The sequence below is a fragment of the Chanos chanos genome, chromosome 2, assembly GCF_902362185.1.
Source record: "Chanos chanos chromosome 2, fChaCha1.1, whole genome shotgun sequence".
NCBI classification, from domain to species: Eukaryota; Metazoa; Chordata; class Actinopteri; order Gonorynchiformes; family Chanidae; genus Chanos; species Chanos chanos.
Window position 1 is genome coordinate 25163051 of NC_044496.1, and position 21505 is coordinate 25184555.

The window sequence follows — 21505 nt, forward strand, 5'->3', positions numbered from 1 at the left end:
TGGTTACTACAGATTTAAGTATTTATCTCATAATCTACTCATAATCTTATCAAATCATGAAACTTCAGTTCTAAAAAATTAAACCAGTGTAAATAGTAAAAGAGTTGATAAGAGTAGACCACAATATCTGTTGTGCTCTGCTTTAAGTCATCTAGTTAAAAGATTAAGAGGCTGAGATAGAGTACATCAGGCTGCCCAGATGAACATTTCCATGAGATTTAATAAAATAACATTTATGTCAAAATTTCTCCCCAAATAGAACAGTACACAGCACAGTAAACAGTCCACTGGTCACCATATCACTTTAAATACTTTTATGTTTTACATAATTACTTCTGCCCCCAAGTTTCATGTCATTTCCACAGGTTATTTAGCTAAACCTAGACTTGTCTAATCTCTGCAATAGGAGGGAATGTTTTATTTAGAATTATATTGTTATCATTTACAAAGTAATTTGGATTATCTGCTTTTCCAGTACACTTTTTAATGATGTTTATGTTGTTAAGCACTCTCCATGTTCCTTGGGTGTTATTCCTATACTGCTCCAGTGGTTTGTGATTATACTTATTAATTTATTCTTAAATATCTTATATTTGTTTTCTGCTTCTTTTGTTTTATGTTTTAGAATCTCCTATATAGTACATTTTTCTTTTTACACGTTCTCTATCCTCTTGGTAATCCATGGCTTGTCCACAAAATTGTGCTTCCTTGTGAGTTTAATATATGCTTTAGAAACATGCTCATAATTTTAAGGATATCTTTCTATTTCAACATCATTTATAATAATTTTGATTTGATTTGCTGATTACCAAATATTATATACTTTGTTTTACATAAATTCAATGATAATTTGTTAATATCAAACCATTTCTTTAAAACTTTCAATTCCTCTTCCACTGCTTTCAGAAGCCATTCCAAAAATTTTCCAGAGCAATATAAATTAGTGTCATCAGCAAATAAACAAATTTTAACAATTTAGACACTTTACAAATTTCATTTATACACAGTATAAACAATTTAGGGCCTCGCACTGAACGTTGTGGAACATCACAAGTAACCTTCAACAAATCAGATTCGATATTATTTATTTGTACATATTGATATCTATCATCAAGGTAAATTCTTAGCCATGAGTATACTGTCCCTCTAATACCATATCTTTCCAGTTTCTTCATTAATAAGCCATGACCAATAGTATCAAATGCTTTTTTCAAGTCTATAAACACCCCACTGTATATTCCTTGTTGTCCACTGCAGTAGATATCTCCTCTACCAGTTCCATCACTGCCACTGAGGTGGACCTATTTTCTCTAAAGCCATACTGATGGTCACTCAATATATTGTGTTTTTCTATTAAATTATCAAGTCTTTGCACAAATAGTTCTTCTAAAATTTTTGAGAACTGAGAAAGCAGAGAAATTGGTCTATAATTGGAGAACAGATGTCTGTCTCCACTTTTATAATCAGGAATGACTTTTGCTGTTTTCATTTTGCTTGGAAATACACCTGTTTGGAAAGACTGATTGCAGATATGGGTCAATGGTTTCACTATACATTCTATAATATTATTTTACAAAAGACATATCAATTTCAGTCCAATCAGTGGACTTTTTATTCTTAAAATTAACAATGTCAGGTACTTCCTTTTCATCAACTCCACTAATAAAGATGGAGTAGGAGTTTTTATGCACAATATCCTCATCTACATCGTCCTTATTTCTTGGCTCCACAATCTCATTTGCTAAACTGTACCCAACATTTACAAAATAATCATTAAATTCATCTGCAATTTCTTTTGTTTTATTTAGAATTATATTGTTATCATTTACAAAGTAATTTGGATTATCTGCTTTTCCAGTACACTTTTTAATGATGTTTATGTTGTTAAGCACTCTCCATGTTCCTTGGGTGTTATTCCTATACTGCTCCAGTGGTTTGTGATTATACTTATTAATTTATTCTTAAATATCTTATATTTGTTTTCTGCTTCTTTTGTTCTATGTTTTAGAATCTCCTATATAGTACATTTTTCTTTTTACACACGTTCTCTATCCTCTTGGTAATCCATGGCTTGTCCACATAATTGTGCTTCCTTGTGAGTTTAATATATGCTTTAGAAACATGCTCATAATTTTAAGGATATCAAGGACACAGGGTACAGTTTCCAGTAAAATGGTGCGTTTTGACATAGTGTAGTAATATGGGACACGCAAAGATAGAAAAAAGAGACAAAACCATAAAACCACACAATGATTTTAAAAAAGAAATTAAGATGATAAGCTTTGATCCCAGGTGAAGGAGTCACTCATCCATATTTAGTTTGATGAAAATGGCTTTGGTCAAGGCTAAACAACAAAACCCTTATAGCTGCCCTTCACCATAATATTCAATCTGTGTAAAAAACAAACAAAAAACCCCAACAGATACCTTAAAAAGAAGAAAAGTACCCCATCGCTAAATTGCACATTATAGCACCACAACATTTACTGTAACAAGGTTGAAAATAAGCTTATTCAGGGGATGTTCACCAGTCTCAACACGGGTACATAACAACCATTATCACTATGTATTTCTGTACCCCAAGCCTTTTCTAATCAAACCTTTGGATTTTATTTATATATATCTTTCACTATGAAAGCTTATTTTCAAAACAGCCTAAAACTCACTAAAAACAATCTTGATTTGCTATGACATTATTGGTGGTGGGAGTGTTAACAGCAAGTTATTTTTTAACACCCTCAAGGCTACAGGATAATAAAGACTTCCCGTCTTTCTGATTTTTCTTGGTTGAGCAAAAAGCACATGGTCAACTAATATGAGATATCAGTTTAATTACAATGTTGTATTTGCAGAATGGGCCCACAGAGGGTGAACTTCCCCTGTAAATGTTATTCTGACTGACAACATCAAAAATTTCATCTTAGTAGAAACACAAATTGCCTGAACTGGTCAAGGACAGAGGCAGCATCCATTTAGAGGACTGAGTGAGGTCCAGTGTTCAGGGAAACTGATCTGAGTGTGGGAGGCTCTTTCAAAGCCCCAGAGTCTCCACCTCTACCTGACACCCCAGGAGAGCATTTCCAGCCTTAACACACTCAGACACACTGGCTCCTGAAACGCACATCATTATAAAACCCATCAACACCATAACACACATTATCAGGACACATCATCACTGTGAGACACAATAGAATAATAATACACCATCACTATGAGAGACTTTAGAAAAATGTTACATCATCACTGTGAGATATTTTAGAATAATGATACAAGACAACATACTAGACACACATACTGTTAGGTATGAATTATTACATTAAAAAATATGAAATGATTGTGTAAATGTATTTTCAGCAATTAAAAAAGACAAATGTTACCTTTCTGAGCTTGGATCCATGACACAGCCTTCATGGCCAAAAACTGCCACTCCTCCTGGGCATCCAGCCTGAACCCATAAAGCCAGATCAGAGCCAGCACCGTGGCCCACAATGCCCTGTCCACCTAAACACAAGAGAAACCTTCATTTGGTTAATAATCCACAGTAGGGGTCAACCGATATGCATTTTTTAGGGCTGATACCAATATCGATATCTAATGGCTTAGGATGGCCGATAACCGATATTTGGCAGATATTTTGGGCTGATATTCATTTATCATATTTGACTGTTGCAATAACAATAATGTCACTCTGGTGTATCAAGCATCTTTGCAGCATATGTTGTTATTACGTTCCCAAAAACGTAAACTTTTAAAAGTTCTTTAAAAGTATACAAAAAAAGAGAATTACATATATACATACATGTACACACACACACACACACACACACACATATATATATATATATATATATATATATATATTGTGTGTGTGTGTGTGTGTGTGTGTGTGTGTGTGTATGTATATGTATATGTATGTATATATCTATATCTATATCTATATATATATCTATATCTATATCTATATATATATTTATATATTCTCTCACACACACACACACACACACACACACGTAAAATTTGTATTTATTTGGTTAGGGTAGCCTAAAACTGCCGTACGTAACGTAAACACAAGAGGGCGCATTTGGACAACTATTAGCAAAACCAATATGATGAGGCTGAAACTGATATGGATCAATGTGTGAAAAAAGGAGCCAACAGCGGCCGATATATTGGCAAAACCGATACATCAGTCAACTTCTAATCCACACCAAACAGATCCTCCTTTCTGTGACTGTACAGCCATAGGACACTGCTCTGATAACTGGACAGATATTTCAAACCTGCACAGGCATCTGTAGGGCCACTTCTCCTTCAGTCTTTCCAAACACCTCGGCCAGCGCAGACTCCAACTCCCAGGAGCCTGAGGCCTTTTGGAGAGAAATTAGCTGGAGGAGAGGGTCCCTCTGAGGCTGAGGGGCTACTAGACATACACACACACACACACACACACACACATAAGTTAAAGGGCGAAAGCGACTCTAAGTTTCAGTTTTAAGAGAGGTTGGAGAATGTCATGTCAGACTCAGACGAGGCTGACACTGATTATCCAAAGTCAGATAACACAGAATGAACTTAAAGCCATTTGACAAGAACAACATAAAGAGGAATGATCCCTAATCCAATTGTGTTTTATTTTCTCTTACCCTTCCTCGGAATTTGAGAACACGTTCGCAGAAATGGTCCTGGCTGCAAAGTGTCTAGAGCTATAACAGAAAATAAGATAAAGCACACACACTTACTAAGAGTCACTTCAAAAGTGAAAAAAACTTAATTAAATAGGAACATGTAAACCAAGCAGAAGATTTCAAGTGGGGACATTTGGGCAGTGTGGTGGTAAATTATACTGGGATTTTCAGGTTTGCATGCCTGCATTAGCACTGGCTCAGTCTGACACTGCAAAGACAATGCACTCTCCCCATCATCACACTTAAGGAAATCCTGCACAGTTACAAGTGAATCTAATGGAATGAGAACACCCACCTTTACATTTACATTTCACACTTTTCAAACTTGCTCTTAGTCCTCCATCCGAAATAATCATGATAAGACAGAAAAAATGGACTAAAGACAGGAAGGGAGAGTCAGTCTAATTTGGCACTTACTCAGCTCTTAGCACTGATGTAACACCTGAACAGTCACCAATGAATCCAAGGGAAGAGTCTTAGTGACTCTTTCAGTGACTGCTTGTGCTAACCTTTGACCTCCTTGATTAATGCTGGGGTCACACCCTGACAGATATTTACAGGAAATTGCTAGTGCCAAAATGGAATAAAAAAGAATAAAGGAATTTCTCAGATACTGTTACTATTGACTCAGAGAATTAACGGTAACTTTTAACCTTGCTTCTACACACATACATCTGATTCAGTAACTCAGGTCCCTAGTAGCCCCTCAGTATGAGAGAAAAGTATGATAAATTTGACAGGAAACAAAGCCTTTCGCTCTATTGAGGAAGCTTCACTCATCTCTTATTTAACCAAATCTACTGTAAAATGTGCTTACACTCAAATGATTTTTCTGTGTAAGAAAAGACAGGATCAGCTCTAAACACTGACCTACATGTTTGCCTGGTGGAATAGGATCTACTTTAAAACACGTCACTGTTATTCCTACAAAACCCATCAAAATTAAACAAGTTAAAGGCAAAAGCGTCTCTGCCTAAGTTTCTGTTTTGAGAGAGGATGGAGAATGTCATGTCAGACTCAGACGAGGCTGTGCACACTGACACTGATTATCCAAAGTCAGATAACACAGAATGAACTAAAAGCCATTCGACAAGAACAACATAAAGAAGAATGAACCCTAATCCAATTGTGTTTCATTTTCTCTTACCCATCATCAGAGCTGGAGAACCCAGTGGTGTTGGCTGTGGCAATGGTATTGACCGCGAGATGCCACAAGCTATAACAGAAAATAAGATAAAGCAAAATATTATGAACTCTTTGTCTCTATGAGCCAGATTTAATGAAAAAGCCAATGAAAGCAGATCATTTACGTGTACAGAAAAACATTACCAAACAGTTTCTTATTTGTCAGTGATCTACTCAGGAGGTAACAATCAATAACAGCTGCAGACCTTGCCCCTTTTAATAAATTCACTCATATCTTGACAAGCTTAATTAAACAGAGCAAATGAGGTGAAAATTCCATTCCAATGAAATTCCATCCACAATAGGTTTGCACAATAGTATTGATGCTATCAATATTGTTTTTACATTTGCTCAATGCTTTCGATAAGTTAAAGCCTCAGAAAACCTGTAGTAAATTATGACATCATGGCTCTCAAAAGAGGAAACAAACAGACTTGTCTTTTCTCAAATGTCAAAGATTGCAACATTATGTAAAATGTTTTACTTTCTAGTACTACCTGAAACAGGAGGACTGCTGATGGGCGCAGCACAGCAAGCCATACGCTTAAGCACTGTAAGATAAATTAAGTTAAAGTCAATACCATGAACTCTCTCTTCATCGTCAACCTATGATCAGCCATGATTATTATCAGGGGTGCACATAAGTGGTACGCAGGTGTGGTCAAAATAAACGATGCACAGCATGTATTACAATAAGAAGTGCCTTTGCATACCAACAGTTTTGGCATTTTTGGAACACAGATACCCACTAAAACAGAATATTCTCCATGCATCACTGGTAAGACAGTCATTATGATAAATGTGTTAATGTTAATCATCAGTTGGTAATTGTGTAACTTGTAGCCTACGTTCTTGATTTCCTAAAAAAAACCCCAATCTCGCAGATAAAAGCAGCGCCTTTTAAATAGGAACAAAAAATTTCAGTCATCCAGCTTTTTAAAACCATGAGAAGAGTAAAGAGCACATGAACATAGTGCAAACTATAGTCAACAGGCACAGCCAGGATCAGAAATCCAGTTGCCCTCTTCACAGGTGGTAGGACAAACTGACAGTGAGGAGAGCAGTCAGGAGAGTAGTGATGACGACTGCTTGTGGGATATTCATGCAGGGTAAAAGGTGAGCACCAAGCAACATCTTCAGGTGCCTCTTTGAGAACCAGTCCACAAATGTTATATGCACCCCTGATTACTATGACCAATAGAGATGATCGTCATTTTATAATCATTTAGCAAAAGCCAAGGAGATGTTCATTAAGACAGATATATGAATACAGCAACAAAAAACACACAGAGAATGTAATCAAGACACACTACACAAAAACAGACTTACACACAGACAGACAGACACACACACACACAGACACACAACACTGACTTGGGGCAGGCACATTTCTTTTCACCAGAGGTCCTTGCACAGGCTGTCCACTGCCCTTGTATGTGGCGATGAAGGCAGTGAATGCACTACTGACTCCTGCCTGAAGACTGAGCTCCACCACTCTCCTTTTCAGTTCCTCCTTCTCTCCACCCACAGCCCTCTCCTCCATCTCCAGAGAACGGATCAGGGCCCGAGCCCCAAGCCGATGAAGGGCCAGTCTGCAGGGACAAATAGACAGTAAATGAGGAGTAGGCAGAGCAAATGTGGGTGTGTATGTTCATACCTGTATCACAAAGGCTAAATCTTAGTTGGAAGACTGAGTAAACATCACCCTTTGGAAATGATATTTACTCTCATTAACTTACTTTTTATTTGATTTCTAAGGAAAAAGCAGACAGATTTTCATCTCAAGTTATACAATGATAATACACACACACACACACACACACACACACAAGACCATACCACAGTCGTTGTCCTTTCCAACAACGTACACAAACCCTCCAAAACACTCTACATTTTGGTGAAAGGTGCTTGTAGTACCATATTCTTTGAACATACTGTAGAAAGAGTTTATGGAATTGCCCAACTGTAACGAGAAAAGCTGCCTTTCTGTGTGAGAGACATTTTTGTTGGCAAGGACTGTAGTGTCCCTCTTAGTAAAATCCCTTACCTGTAAGTGACAGAGAAAGTCCTGTTTTTGAATATTGTATTTTTTGGTTAATTTGCTAAAAGACATTAGAGACATTAGATCAGTCTAATAAGTCATACAGGTTAGAGAGTCCCTTACCAGCCCAAATCTGGAAACCAGTGTCTGTTATTCCTGCTAAGGAATCAGGGTTATCACACATTGGAGTGAAGACAGAGGTGATTCCAGATCTACCCTCTAATCCTCTAATACTCCGCCATGCTTGGAGAGTGCAGACTGTAATTGGGTTATTGCAGGCAGGCTTCAGAGATTTAAGCCTTTTAATAAAGAATAAGTTTGTTAAGGGAAATTTGGACATGTAGCTTTCAATATCAAACAAAAGAGATGCGGACTTATTATGCACCTTGTCAGCAATAATGCGCAGGTGAGCATGGCCAAATGCCTTCTCAGCATCCAGTGGAGCAACCAGATTGTGTTCAGTAACCTACACATGTTGTTACATGAAATATGACCTTTAATAAAATCAATTTGGTCCTCATTAATAAGCAGAGGAGGTAAGCCTTCCAATCATGTCGCAAGTATATTAGAGAGGAGTTTCAGATCTACATCTAGTGATGAAACTGGCCTGTAGGAGGCACAGTCCTCAGGCTGTTTTCCTGTTTTCAAAATTAAGGAAATATTTGCCTCCCTCCAAGACATAGGTAGAATACCCTTTTCAAAGGAATCATTAAACATATTCACCAGAGCATCAAGTAAAAGGTTCTTGAACTCTCTAAAAAAACTCACTACTGAGTCCATCTGGCCCAGGCACTTTCTCATCAAACACCTCTTCCCTATATATAGGAGCATTAAGAGTACATTTCTGATCATCTGACAAGCTGGGGAGATTAAGAGAGGAGACAAAAAGTGTCCATGAACTCTGGGGCATCAGCCTGTAGCTCTGATTTACATACATTTTCACAGACGTTCTTAACTGTGTCATTTATGGTTGCATTGTCAAAAGATTGCTTACCATAACCATCTGTAATTGCAGAGATAGTTTGGAAGTCTTCCTTTCCGCAATAGATATGCTAAGTATTTCCCTGCTTTATTATCATGTTTGTATAGTTTTTGTTTGGTAAATCTAATTTTCTTTTTTGTTAAGAGAGAGTCTAAAGCAAAACGGAGTGCAGAAATATCTTTGAGCTTCCATGAAGACAGATTTTTAACATAATTTTTTTCAACCCGCTTAAGCTGGGTTTCTAAGATCTCCCTTTGTTCAGCTTGTTTACACCTCTTACTAGACACATAAGTTATGATAAGACCTCTTCAAAAGGCTTTGGATGTTTCCCATAGCAGTGATGGATCTTTTGTAGAAGTCGAATCAATAGATGTAAATAACCTTTCACTGAGTTTTACAGTTATTTTTGTATCTCCTTTTTTATGTTTATATCTATTGATTTACGATTTCTGGAAAAATGGAAAACGCGCTTTTATTTTGAAATTCAGTTGCGCTATCTAGTGTACATGCGCAATCGTTAATAGTAGCGGCGGTAAAACGGAGAGTTATTACGGATAAGGTGTTGGTTGTTTTCTTTGCATTCTAATGTTTAGCACCCGGCTGAGGGGCACAAGGTTAGTGAGTCTGTGTTTGTTTGGTTGTTTTGTGTAAGAGTATATTTTATGTTTGAAAACAATGCAGATATATCGTTTTGTGCTCCCCTCTTTTGGTCCCGTTAAAACAAATGCGATGTAGTTTAATTTAAGCAATTTAGCGTACATTGTTTGATTTTACCGTTTATAATCTTCTCTGTAGCTTACATTCTTTTTGTATGCCAAGAAATAGTAGCATAGGTAGCTTTCTGTTGTATTTCATGATGTATTAATGTAAATGTTGAATTGTATTTTCGTTTGTTTCTTCCGTCAGCTCTTACGGTGTGTTTGTAAGGAATATATGGCCAATAAAACAAATTTCATAAACCACCCGTTGAAGACCAGGACCTTAAATCAGCCAGGGATGCTACAATAGATACAAATGATTTAAATTCCTCTGTGACATAAAATATAAACTTATGGTCTGTCAGAAGGAAAGGGTTAAACCTCCAGTGTTTAGTCTGAGTAACCAGATTCCTGAGGTTAGAGTCAATGAAGACAGCAGCATGGTCAGATACAACTATATTCCCTATGGAGCGATAAGTAACTGATTACAGCAATATTTTTGGAGTAAAGAAATTTCTGTGCTTGTACAGCATTTATGGTCTTTTGGGGAAAAAAAGGTATACTCTTTATCTACTGCTTGCTGAGCCCTCTATACATCTACATAATCCAAGTCCTCACAAAGGGCAGTAACAATCGTGGCCTGGGGAGAGACATACAATTTGCTCAGGAGAGATTTGTCCATAATTAGGCTTAAATGGCGATTAAAATCTCCTCCACTGAAACGAAGGTGGTAAGCTTTTTCTAAATAAAATAGCCTCGACTGTACTCCTCGACGTACATGAAGGGATAAAATATATGCCCAAATCCCCCTTGTTGCAATTTTAAATGTACCTTATCATTTAAGTGGGTCTCCTGCAGTAACATTATATCTCCCCCCCCCCCCCCTTTTAAAATAAATCAAGACCGTTCTCAGTTGTGTGGACAGCAATAACATTCCTGGTCCATAAATTCAACGTTGACACAGTCATGAGCTATAAAATAAGATGATTCTTTAGCACATTTTTCACCTATAAGTTGACACGTCATTAAAGTGAAAAAAAGAGTCGAGTAACAACCAACACACAACTATCATGTAACAAAAAATGTACACTTAAGGTTTAACATGCCCAACACTGGCATTAAAGCTGAGCACTGTCCTTCTCTTCATCCAAAGAGAACTCCAGTGAAAGGGCTCTCTGACAACAAAAAAAAGCTATCTGCTCAGGATCCTGAAAGGTGTCACCCTTGTTCTGACCTACATAGACTTATTGTTAAGAAAACACGATTTAAGGTATGGGCCACACTAGTAACCTACACTCACGACCTGCTGGACATCCCAATTAGTCAACTGCATGATCCAAAAAACTTGAGTCAGTCTGACACTGGCGCATTGTCAGCAGGAGTCACAATTCAGCGACTCGATGTAATGCTCCACCTCAGCCAGGTCATGGAACACCTCGGGGGAGCCGAGGCAGCTTGCTTGTATCCAGCACCGACTGACTTCAGCCATTACTTCACCCCATCAAATCGTTTGCACTTGCGAAAAACAGCAGCTGAGAAATCCTGAAAGGTCATCACCGTGTCATTTTCCATATTTCAGTGCTTGATTTTTTGTCCCCATTTCCCACGATGCATTCATCACTAGTTTATCCTGATGATCATGGAATCTCACTGGAACGGATTGTGGTCTCTGAATAGGGATAGGCTTAGGGGCCAGCGATTGGTGCACCCTCTAGCCTTATTTGGATAAGCTTTGTTTCAACATTCAGGATTTTAGGGAGCCCGGTCTCAAAAAACTGTGTTGGATCACTGCCCTCGGCATCCTTTGGGAATCCAAGGATGCAAATTTTTTGTTCTTTTCCCTCTGATCTCCAGGTCATCAGTGTGCTCACTCAAGTCAAACATCTGTTTTTCCAGTGCTCTAAGCTTGGCCATGATAGGATCCACAGCATCTTCCAACTCTGAAATTCGAGTCTCTGCTTCGATGATCTGTTTTCATGACTGTTCTTCACAGTGCACTTGTAGGAGTTGTGATATTTGCCCTAGCTTTTCATCAGTAACTTTGGAGATGTTAGCCGTAATCTCAGTAAGCGGCTCACGAGGTGCTGCCGTGTTTGCTTCACTGGTTTGTTGGCTAAGCTCGACCAAGTTGCTGAAGACTGGTTTTTCCTGTGCGGCATGTTGTTGGACTGCCTCAAAAAGTAGCTATTAAGACTCATTGTAGGATGTGAAACTTTGTGGAGTATTATGTTTTGCAGGGCAAAATGTAAAATAATCAGAGAAGTGGTGCACCAGTTCAACTAAGTACAACTTCCCTTCCAGCAGCCATCTTCAAAACCTGCTATTTAAAATTTTTATTCACATTTCATTTCATAATTTCATGTTCCTTCTTTTACCATGATCACCTCAACCCCACTTCCAAAAGACAAAAATTCAACAAGTGATTTCATCACCTCAAGTAAGTAATTTTGTTGTTGCATTTCTTTGCATTACAATGTGTATGTATTATTTTATGCTCAGTTCAAAATAACGTCACTGTTCTCAGTACAGTGCTTGGTCTGAAACAGGTGATATTCATCATCAGAGTGTATGTACGTACTGTGAATCCTCAACAGATTGGAGTGAAAAGCTGAGCTGGTTTGTGATGGGTTGATTTGCTAAGCTATAGTCCACCGTTACAGATCCTTCACTATGTTCAGAACTCTGAAAGACAGAGAAAGAGGTAGAAAGTGGTGCAGAAACAGAGGTGAGTGACTTTTCTACTGTTTAATGTTTCACAAAATTGGAGAAACACATTTGAAAAAAATAGATACTACTCCTCACTATCAAACTATCACCAGCATTTCCACATCCACATTCATTTCCATCTCCGGGCATTAATCTTGTTGCATTACTGTTCATTCTTTGGGAATACTGTGGCTGATATATCATGTTTGTGGTGAACTGAATTGAGTAAAACTAATGAGGAGAGCGTGGAAAATGGAGAGAAAATAAGATTGGACAAACTAGTCAGAGTGATAAGAATGTAAATAAGGAGACATGAGCAGAGGGACCAGCTCAATTAGTTATGTCACTTATGAATATGTAATGAAAAGCTTCCTCACCAGCCCTGTTAACTGGGCATAGAGCAGAGCTCTTTGACCCTGGAAGACCACATTTAGTGGGGGAGACAAAGTGGTGACAGATACACCATCCGGAAGTTTCCATTTCACAGCGATGTCTACTATAGCTGGTTGCAGGGCAAAGCGGAGAGACTGCATTACCTGGGAGGAAGGAAGTCATAAAAGAATTGAAGTTTTTAAAGACTGAAATGAAAGATTTACATTTACATTTATTCACATTTACATTTATTCACTAGCAGACACTTTTAGCCTGTTTAAATCAGTTTTCTTCCCTGTTACCCCTGATTCATACTCTTCTAGTCTGAAACAGTTAACATGCTGTTGTTAGCAATTTATTATTAATTCCAATAAATTACTGAACATCTACTTTCTAATGACAGTAGAGGCAAGAAAATTCATAAAAATGCAGCAGATCTTGTCGTAAAGAAACTTTTACCCAATGTTCTGCTTTGTTTTCTCTGATCACAGTAATGACAATAATGATCAGTAATGATCAGTTTAATTTTGTTGTTATACTTAATGACATGCAGATAACAGAACCTGTGTTTGGTCCAGAAATAATCTCTTTAAGTGTTTATAAACACAACTTCTCTCTTTCTCTCTCTCTCTGATTTGTTTTACATCCTTACTTTGGGCTGCAGTCTGTCTTTCCCTGTGATAAACTGGGCGTGGCCACATCCCTCCTTAGCCATTCCATTGACCAGCGCAGTACTGGCACCCTGCCCAATGCCAAAGGAGAAGCACCTGGACATACAGCACATATTTATATCATAGATGAGCAATGTTACTCTCAAAAGTATATAGTGTAGCTCATACAATTCCGTTTAAAAGTTCTGATGATGCAAAAAGTGGCTGTTAAAAAGGCTCAGCAGAGTTTCCCTGTTCATTTACATTCTTATTGGGTCTTTCTTTATTCTTTTGGGTAAGGGGAGACGTTATGGACATTCTATAATGAAGAGTGCGCCCCCCAGTTAAGTTGCTGGGGATAAAGGTTTAGCGGTGCTTTGTACGAAGTAGCTCAACGTATTGTAACTGTTTATGGACTTGTGCATTCCTTAAAACTGTAAGTAGTCCTGTTCATGTCTGTAAATATATTATCGTTATTTCTTTAGAGGAAATTGTGGTTAATTTAAGACGAAAGGTTTCAATGTTATGGCACCCCGTCTTCCCGGTTTAATGCGGAGTCATTGTAGTGGCGTGTAGCACGTCTTTGGCACCGAAGCTGTTACCTACATTCCATTATGGAAACGAGTATTCTCATTGGTAACATGCTATAGTGCTAGAATGCGATTGAATCGCTATTGTTATATATGCGTATGTGTGTTCAAATGCGTGGTCGGCCACATAAATAAGTATTGTAGATAGCCAACTACCAGCCATAAGATGGCGCTGCATTTGTTACTAATGCGCAGGCACAAGCCATTGCAGAGAAACGGTGCCAACACGTAATCAACACGCAACAACACCCAGTAGTTATTCTGTATATTGTAAAATGTTACTGCGAAATTTCATCCCTTCTGTCTCAGCCGAATCATTAATGTTCAAACCAGTGAGTGCAGCTGTGCTTGATAATTGTATTTTAGAATTGGTTATATTTGGTGTCTAATAATGGCATTAAACTGTTGTGTTTGTAGAGCCACACACACATACATGTGAATAAAAGATTCCCCGGAGTGATCACAACCATCCCAAACCACATCAAAAGTAGATTCAATCTTTAATAGTGGCCCTCAGATTGAGCCTGTGGTATCCCACAGCTTACAGCCAGCTGTCAGCAATCATCATTCACCACACACACAGGGCTTTATGCACATACATTTTCTTATTTCTTACTAAGCACAAGAAATGAAGTGTGCATAAAAATCCAACATAGTCTGTCTGAGCTCAGTGTAGGAAACATTTTGTTTTTAATGTATGTTGTGACAGGCTCAGGAAGAAAAATCCCTAGCAAAAAAATCCTCAGATCATTCAGGAATAATCAATGAAATGACCGCTGCTTACTGAAAAAAAACCCGAACAACTATATTTACCCTTTTGAATCTGTAAAGAAATGCATGATATTTAGCTATGTTTTTAAGTGATTTTTTTTCTTATTTTTGCAATGTTCCAATGCACAATTTGTTCATAGGTCCCAGTGTGAATGATCAATAAGGTATAACCAGGCAACGGAGCAGGATGACATACCAATGTTAATCAATCCCCTGCAACGACCTTAATCGTGAATGATATCAAATGAACTATAGCAAATTATTTACATACTAGTACTAATAGTAAAATATTAGTAATTGGTCTCTGACAATTTCCTCAGGTGCTGTGGTTCTGAGAGGATTTAGAGAAAGGTCAGTTATTATCTTTGATGGATGGTCAACGCAGTCACCCATTCCTCTTCAATGAAGGAAGTAGCAAAACTGAGATTTCAGGGGTCAAGTGTTATTTCAACATGAAATTAGAGGTATGAGTTCCAAAAAGAGAAGTAATATTTGCAACGAGATCACTGGGGCTTGCATCCACTGAAGCACAGCACTGGATGTTATTTTAAAGTATCGCACAAGCTACAGCTTTACTCTGGAATATTACACCAAGCTGCACTTTAAAAGGGATAAAATTAGGAATACAGGAGTGAAACCAACAGAGACTCAAGCAGTATGAAAGAGAGAGGAGAAGAAACTAACTGAGCAGTATGTCACTGGTATAGTTATGTATTTTTCTTTTTAGTTGTTTTCATTTGAATAATCCTCTTTTTTAGTGTACATTTACATGATTCCTATTATTGTTGTTGTTTCAGGGTAGAAATATCCTACTTCACAATCTTAAATAATTACGTCACCCTCATTTCCACAGATTCAGTCAGCCAACCAACCTGTGAGAGCCAACGTTGCTCTTCACCAGATCCAGGACTGCTTTGGTGTTGCTGACTTCACCATCAGTGAAAATAAACAGCTGAGGAAATTAAACACAAAATAAAAGAACCTGGATTAAGAGAAAACGAAACACTGATATGAGTACATAGCATACGATCAGGGAAGACTCAAGTGCAAACCAATGCTCTTTATTTAGGAAATATTTAAGCATTAACAGTGCCTGAATGTGTGTTCTGCCTAATCAAGTCTTAAGCTGGAATACAAAGTGCCATTTTAGGTTGAGGTTGAACAGTGAAAAATAACAAAGGAAGTTATGCGAGAATGCAATGGTTGAATGTGTGAAGGAGTGTGCCTGCAAGCCCAAAAGAAGAAGTATTATTGATCTGTTGTAACCTTTGGATCTGTTGTAACCTCTATATAACCAAGAGTATCTGTCACTGCTTGAACTGTCTGTAACCTTAGGCGAAAGTATCTTAGATTAGACAAGTGAAACGGTTAAAAGGATGTTGGGCCGTGACCATCTGTCACAGTTTAAAATAATGTCTGTATTAAAGATAAAATCAGACAAAGGGAAGTTGTGAGGGAGCATTTCGAGTTCATTCTGCAGTTGTACTTTGAGAACAGGTTGTGTCACAGTTCAAAAACTAGACATATTAGTGCCACTCCCATGTCAGTTGTTTGCGTCATTGTATAAATACTTTGTACTTCTATCTTTTCGGAGAGACTGTGCTCACAATTGACGAGTGCACTCTCCCATGATCATGGTATTGGAATAATGGTATATGATTCATCACATCTTGAGTTTGTAGCCTCTGAGACTTAGCAACTATCCATAAGGAGACTCCACATTTCCCTTACAAGGCTAAGCCAGATGGTTCAAACATGAAGGCAATACAAATACATGAGCAAGGCAGACAGTAAGACAGGAAATTAGTCATGGGACTAAGATACTTCAACAAAGCGGCTCAAGTTGGAATTTGCAAAAAAAATTGTGCAGAAATGCACATACCTGCCTCGTGAGACAATGGTGTTTGTGAGAGAGGCAGAGAAGCAGGGAGAGAGACTTTCTGTGGTACATAGTAGTGGCACAGAAAGAGCGGGATTGGACTGCCTCACGTCAGAGGCCAAGGTGGGTCACCAACACCTTCCAGAGAGGAATTGGATACTCAATACCAAGGTGTCCCGAAGCTGTGCACTGAGAAAGTACGTTTGTTTTGTAAGTTTTATGAGATGTAAGTTTTTTGGAAATTTTGGCTGGTGGACAATACGAGGGTGCTGTTTCTCCTGCGTGATGTCCTCCAGCTGCCACTGGACTGAAGCGACAGTGACAATTAGTGACAGGTGAATGATGGGTTTGACCACAGATGCACCTTGCTTGTATCATGGATTCAGAACAAGATATCAGCTTTCCCATTTTTCTGATCCTTGACAGAAAGAGAAGTTAAACTGACAGAAAATGCTCCTGGCTGGACAGGGGTCTAGCCTCATCGTCATCCTGATGTGAGCCAGGTTTTGGTGATCTGTTGGAATGAGAAATGGCTCCTGAGACACCTCTAGTCATTGTCTCCACCACTCAAATATCAATTTCACTGCCAGCAGTCCTTCACCTCAAAAATGAACTGTTTCCTGGGATTGGCCAGTTTGAGGATGGGTGCTATGGTGAAGTGGTCCTTCAGCTCGTGGAAGGCTGTTGGCTTGGGTCTTAAGATTTCTATCAGGTAGTGTTACTGAAGGAGGATCTTAGGAGGCATGGAGGTTTGAGGAATCAAGGTGGATGCATAGCACAGGCTGAAGCAGCAGTGCTGATAGGAAGCAGACCAGGAAGGGTAATGATTTCTCTCTCCTGCCATGTGATGGTAAAGTTGTGGTTTTGGAGCCAGGGAAGACCACCAGTGATGGAATACATGGACGAGGGAAGGACAAGAAACAAGGGATCCTCCTGATGACCAATCCCCACCATGAGTGGAGCAGGATTGTTAAGGTAGGTAATGAAACCGGTAACCACTGTTTTTTCTTCCAGAAGAAGGACTGTTTTTTTGAATTGGAGATTTGTCTGTGGTGCAAGGAGCTTGTCATTTATGCTACTGACCATAACGTTACCCTGGAATACAAATCTTATTGGTCGAAGTGCATGTTGTGATCATGATCTGTCACAACTACACGCTATAGATTATTACCTGTCTGGGGTGACCTGGGACACATGGTTGGCTGTAGATGTGCTTTAACGGCTCCAGGATCTCTGTGCCACCCAAATCTGCCCTCATCTCACTCACTTTCTTCAGTGACTGATCCATTGTCTCCTGACTGTACTGCACACTCTTACTGAGATAAGGACAGAGAAAAAGATGAAGTCACACACAATAAATGAACCAGGACCTCATCAAACATCCCATGTTAATGACTATTTAAACCCAGTCTTACAGAACACATAAGCGGTTTCAAGAATGTCCCAAAAATGTCAGCACTGCTGGAATACAATATAGAGGAGACAGTTACTCACGGAAAGAAAGATGTATATCTGGAACCAAAGCCATAGATATTGAAATAGCAACCCAGTGGAAGGCTCTTCAGCAACAGGAGCAGAGTATCCTATGTAAAGAAAAACAATGAGTGTTCAGAATATCTGTCACCATAGAAACATTAAGATACAAATCATTCCATTTCAGAACATTTTGTCTATAAAAATACGTAGCTCTTTTGTCAGCCAATCATTACCCTTGCACTCTCAATGCGCATCTGTGAACCTTTCCCGTTATGCATTGGAGAATGCATACTGCCAGACTGATCGACCAAAAACACAAACTCTCCACGTGAGGTTAGTGATGACATCACTTCTGCAGGGAACTCTGGGTACAAGCTGAGCACAATCACAGGGTCTCCCATCAGAGTGCCTGAAAGAGAGAGTGAGCAACACTATAGATGTTGAAGAGATGACAGTTTTGAGGATGAGCTGCTTTTGAATGCCATAAAAAAATCCAGACTAAGTAACAGGGGAAGAGTCTAACCAGGTTTTCCACTGGCCAGTCCTGCCTCCACTATGGCAGTGGGCTGATGGGCGTTCTGGTAATACAGCAGCAGCTCAACATCCCTGTCAAACTTGTGACCTGGAGACAGACTGACCTGCACACAGACAACAAAATAGAGACAAAACATGAGCAAAGAGAGTCACAGCAACAACACCCCCCCACCCCACCAACAAACACAAACACGCGCATGCACATAGTACCGTAGCCTTTGTCTGAGATGCGTCATGGTAGACCAGTGGCTCCAGTGGACAGTTGGACTCAACTTTAGAGATGGGGTTTGGTGAAGACATGTGAGCACTGAGAGATAAACTGTAAGGGATCATTCCTGCTGGTACAGATGTCACCTGGGACACAATCCCACTACCCCAACCTGGTAGAGAGAGAGGGAGAGGAGTAAAATATCTGTTTTGTTCACACATTGTTTTAACATTCTAAGTTATTTAGTGTCCACATACCAGGGAAATATGAAAATGGACGCTGTGGGTGTGTGGTGTATTCTGTTGTCAGTGGTATGAGTCATGGATCATCACTGCTAGTGTGTAGAAGTTATCGTTGTTATCATAGGATGTTCGCTGTCGAGTGTAGCCTGTGGCATGTGTTGTATACTCGGCCAATGAGAAGATGAATCTCAGTTGTTATATCCTGTATCCTGAGGTGTGTTTTGTGGACTGCAATAGTTGTATTACCTTGTGTACCAGCTGGTGTGTATCGAGGGTTAAGCACAGCAGGCAGACAGAAGCGTAGGGCATGGTCGGCCTGCACAGTGAGCTCCATGACGTAGATGATGGTGATGGCGGCACTCTCTCCCGGGGGTAGGCTGCCCACACTCAGCCTGAACACATCTGGACTCTCATCACTCTCCTCCAACAGGAAGGCCTGCTGACCTGAACTCAAAGCATCATCATACTGTTCCCGCGCCTAGCAAGCGGACAACAAACACACACACACACACACACACACACAAACACAAACGTGACTGTTAGCATGGTGATGTCAAATGCTATAGCTGTTGTGTGTAAATTTCCAGAAAACCAGTGAAACTGTGCTGAATGTTGAAACAAACAGATTGTTCAGAAGGGAAGCAAAGGTTACTGAGAAATGCCAAAAACAGGCACAGAGGCACATGACGTCTCAGAACATTTTGTGCAGAACTAAAATAAAAAAGTCTCAGAGAGAATATGAATCTCCATTACCATATTGTACTCAACCAAATGTTTGACTCCCTGGCAAAACAACTCCCTGGCTACTGCAATCTTTTCATTGGCTGAGTATACAACACATGCCACAGGCTGCAGTCCACAACACACCTCCTATCATAATGATGACTTCTATATACCACCGGTGATCGTGCATGACACACACAATTGACTACAGAATACAACACACACCAACAGCGTCCATTTTCATGCTCTTCTTATACGGACACTAAACAGCTTACAATGTTCAAACTATGTGTGAACAAAAGAAATACATTACTACTCTTTCTCTCTCTGGCTCTCTCTCTCTGTGTTTTTGGATGAAATACAAAGATTTTCCTGAACTTTTGGCATTGTAAGTTGATTAAGATGTGAAGGTGAATGTCAGACTGAAGAACTGATCGGTCAGTCTGTGTTGACTCTTTCTGCTTGTTCCAATATCTCACCTTCTGTTTCTCCTGCACTTCAGCCACCACCTCTTTGTCTCCAATCTTGGCACTGAAGTGACAGACAGCAGCTTCTCCAGGCAGAGGGAACACAAACAGAGCCTCCAGGGGCTGCTCCTCTTTATTCACATACTGCAGAGTGGACTTCACTGTGGCTACATGCCCACGTATATGCACCTCAACCTCAATACTCTTCAGAGGAACTGAGGGAGGATTACAGCAAAGGACAAATGTGAAAATGGATAAGTGATAAGAGACTTCATAACACCTCTGGTCGTCGTCGACATTTCCTACATTGATAATTTATACTTCCATCCAGACTTTACCTGTTCTTTTCCCTAGGTTTTGTTCGTGAAAAGGTTTTCTTTTGCTACCTCATTCATTCTAGGTGGTTGTAAAAGCTTTCATTTTTGGTTTGGTAATTATTATCGCTGAGGGTACGAGTGGCTGAAAACAAAAACTCTTTGTTATGTATTTTACAAACAATTGATACTATGAGGTAAAATAATTAACTAACAGTAACAGTAGAAAATTTAGTGTTTAGTTAATCTCCAGAGTGTTTAATGTCTAAAACAGACCAGAAAAAGGAGAGGGATTTAAGACCCTTTGTTTTTTTGTTTTGTTTTGTTTTTTGCCGTCACTTCATATCTGTTGTGTGTTGTGTGCCACCTAGTGTTTATCTGATCTTCTGCAAAGATTAAAATGCTGAACTGGAGGCAGCCATTTAAATGGATAAGTGATAAGAGAATTTTGGCACTGATTTCCCATCAGAAATCTACAAATCTCACACCATCCTTACATTCCAAAGGAGGTGAAACACAGTCAGATTTCAAAGGACATCAAGCTATAGTTTGACCTCATACTGGCTCATTAATGTAACCCTTTAAGCTGGTAAGGTGGATGTTAAGAAACAGAAGAGAGTGCCTCCTACATGGGTTAGCGTCAATGCCAGGTTTACTACGACAAATCATCACATTTCTTAGGGGACATTTTTAGGAGGACATTGTTCATACCTGGTTCCTTCTTGACTGTCACCAATCCACAACAATTCACCATATTTTCTTTGTATCTGAAGGAAACAAACAGGTGTTTCATTTCTCTCGTGCCTTTTACGGGTGGGGAAGCAATGTGTCAATACAGTTGAACTTTTGTTTATGTTATACAATAATGCTTTACAAATAAAGGAAGAGGGACTCTTTGGTAGGTGGTACGTCATTACTCGTTTGACATTGTCTCTTTTTCCAACATGAAAAATGAATCGTATCGCTCGCTTCATACTGCATA

General features: G+C 39.1%; 1 protein-coding gene across 1 annotated transcript; it reads right to left on the bottom strand.

The window, feature by feature from the left end:
- Positions 1 to 2924: 2924 nt before the first annotated feature.
- Positions 2925 to 21277, bottom strand: LOC115804684 (von Willebrand factor A domain-containing protein 5A-like). Its single transcript, XM_030765191.1, has 20 exons — positions 21235 to 21277; positions 20222 to 20424; positions 19266 to 19497; positions 18780 to 18949; positions 18559 to 18673; positions 18269 to 18444; positions 18054 to 18142; positions 17731 to 17875; positions 15553 to 15632; positions 13322 to 13436; positions 12675 to 12833; positions 12170 to 12273; positions 7245 to 7462; positions 6835 to 7016; positions 6368 to 6476; positions 5833 to 5901; positions 4644 to 4703; positions 4281 to 4420; positions 3378 to 3501; positions 2925 to 3111 (listed from the first exon to the last, which is right to left on the bottom strand). The coding sequence occupies exons 1-20, from the start codon at positions 21275 to 21277 to the stop codon at positions 3032 to 3034; spliced, it is 2613 nt and encodes an 870-aa protein (XP_030621051.1). The 3' UTR covers positions 2925 to 3031.
- Between the last annotated feature and the right edge of the window lie 228 nt (positions 21278 to 21505).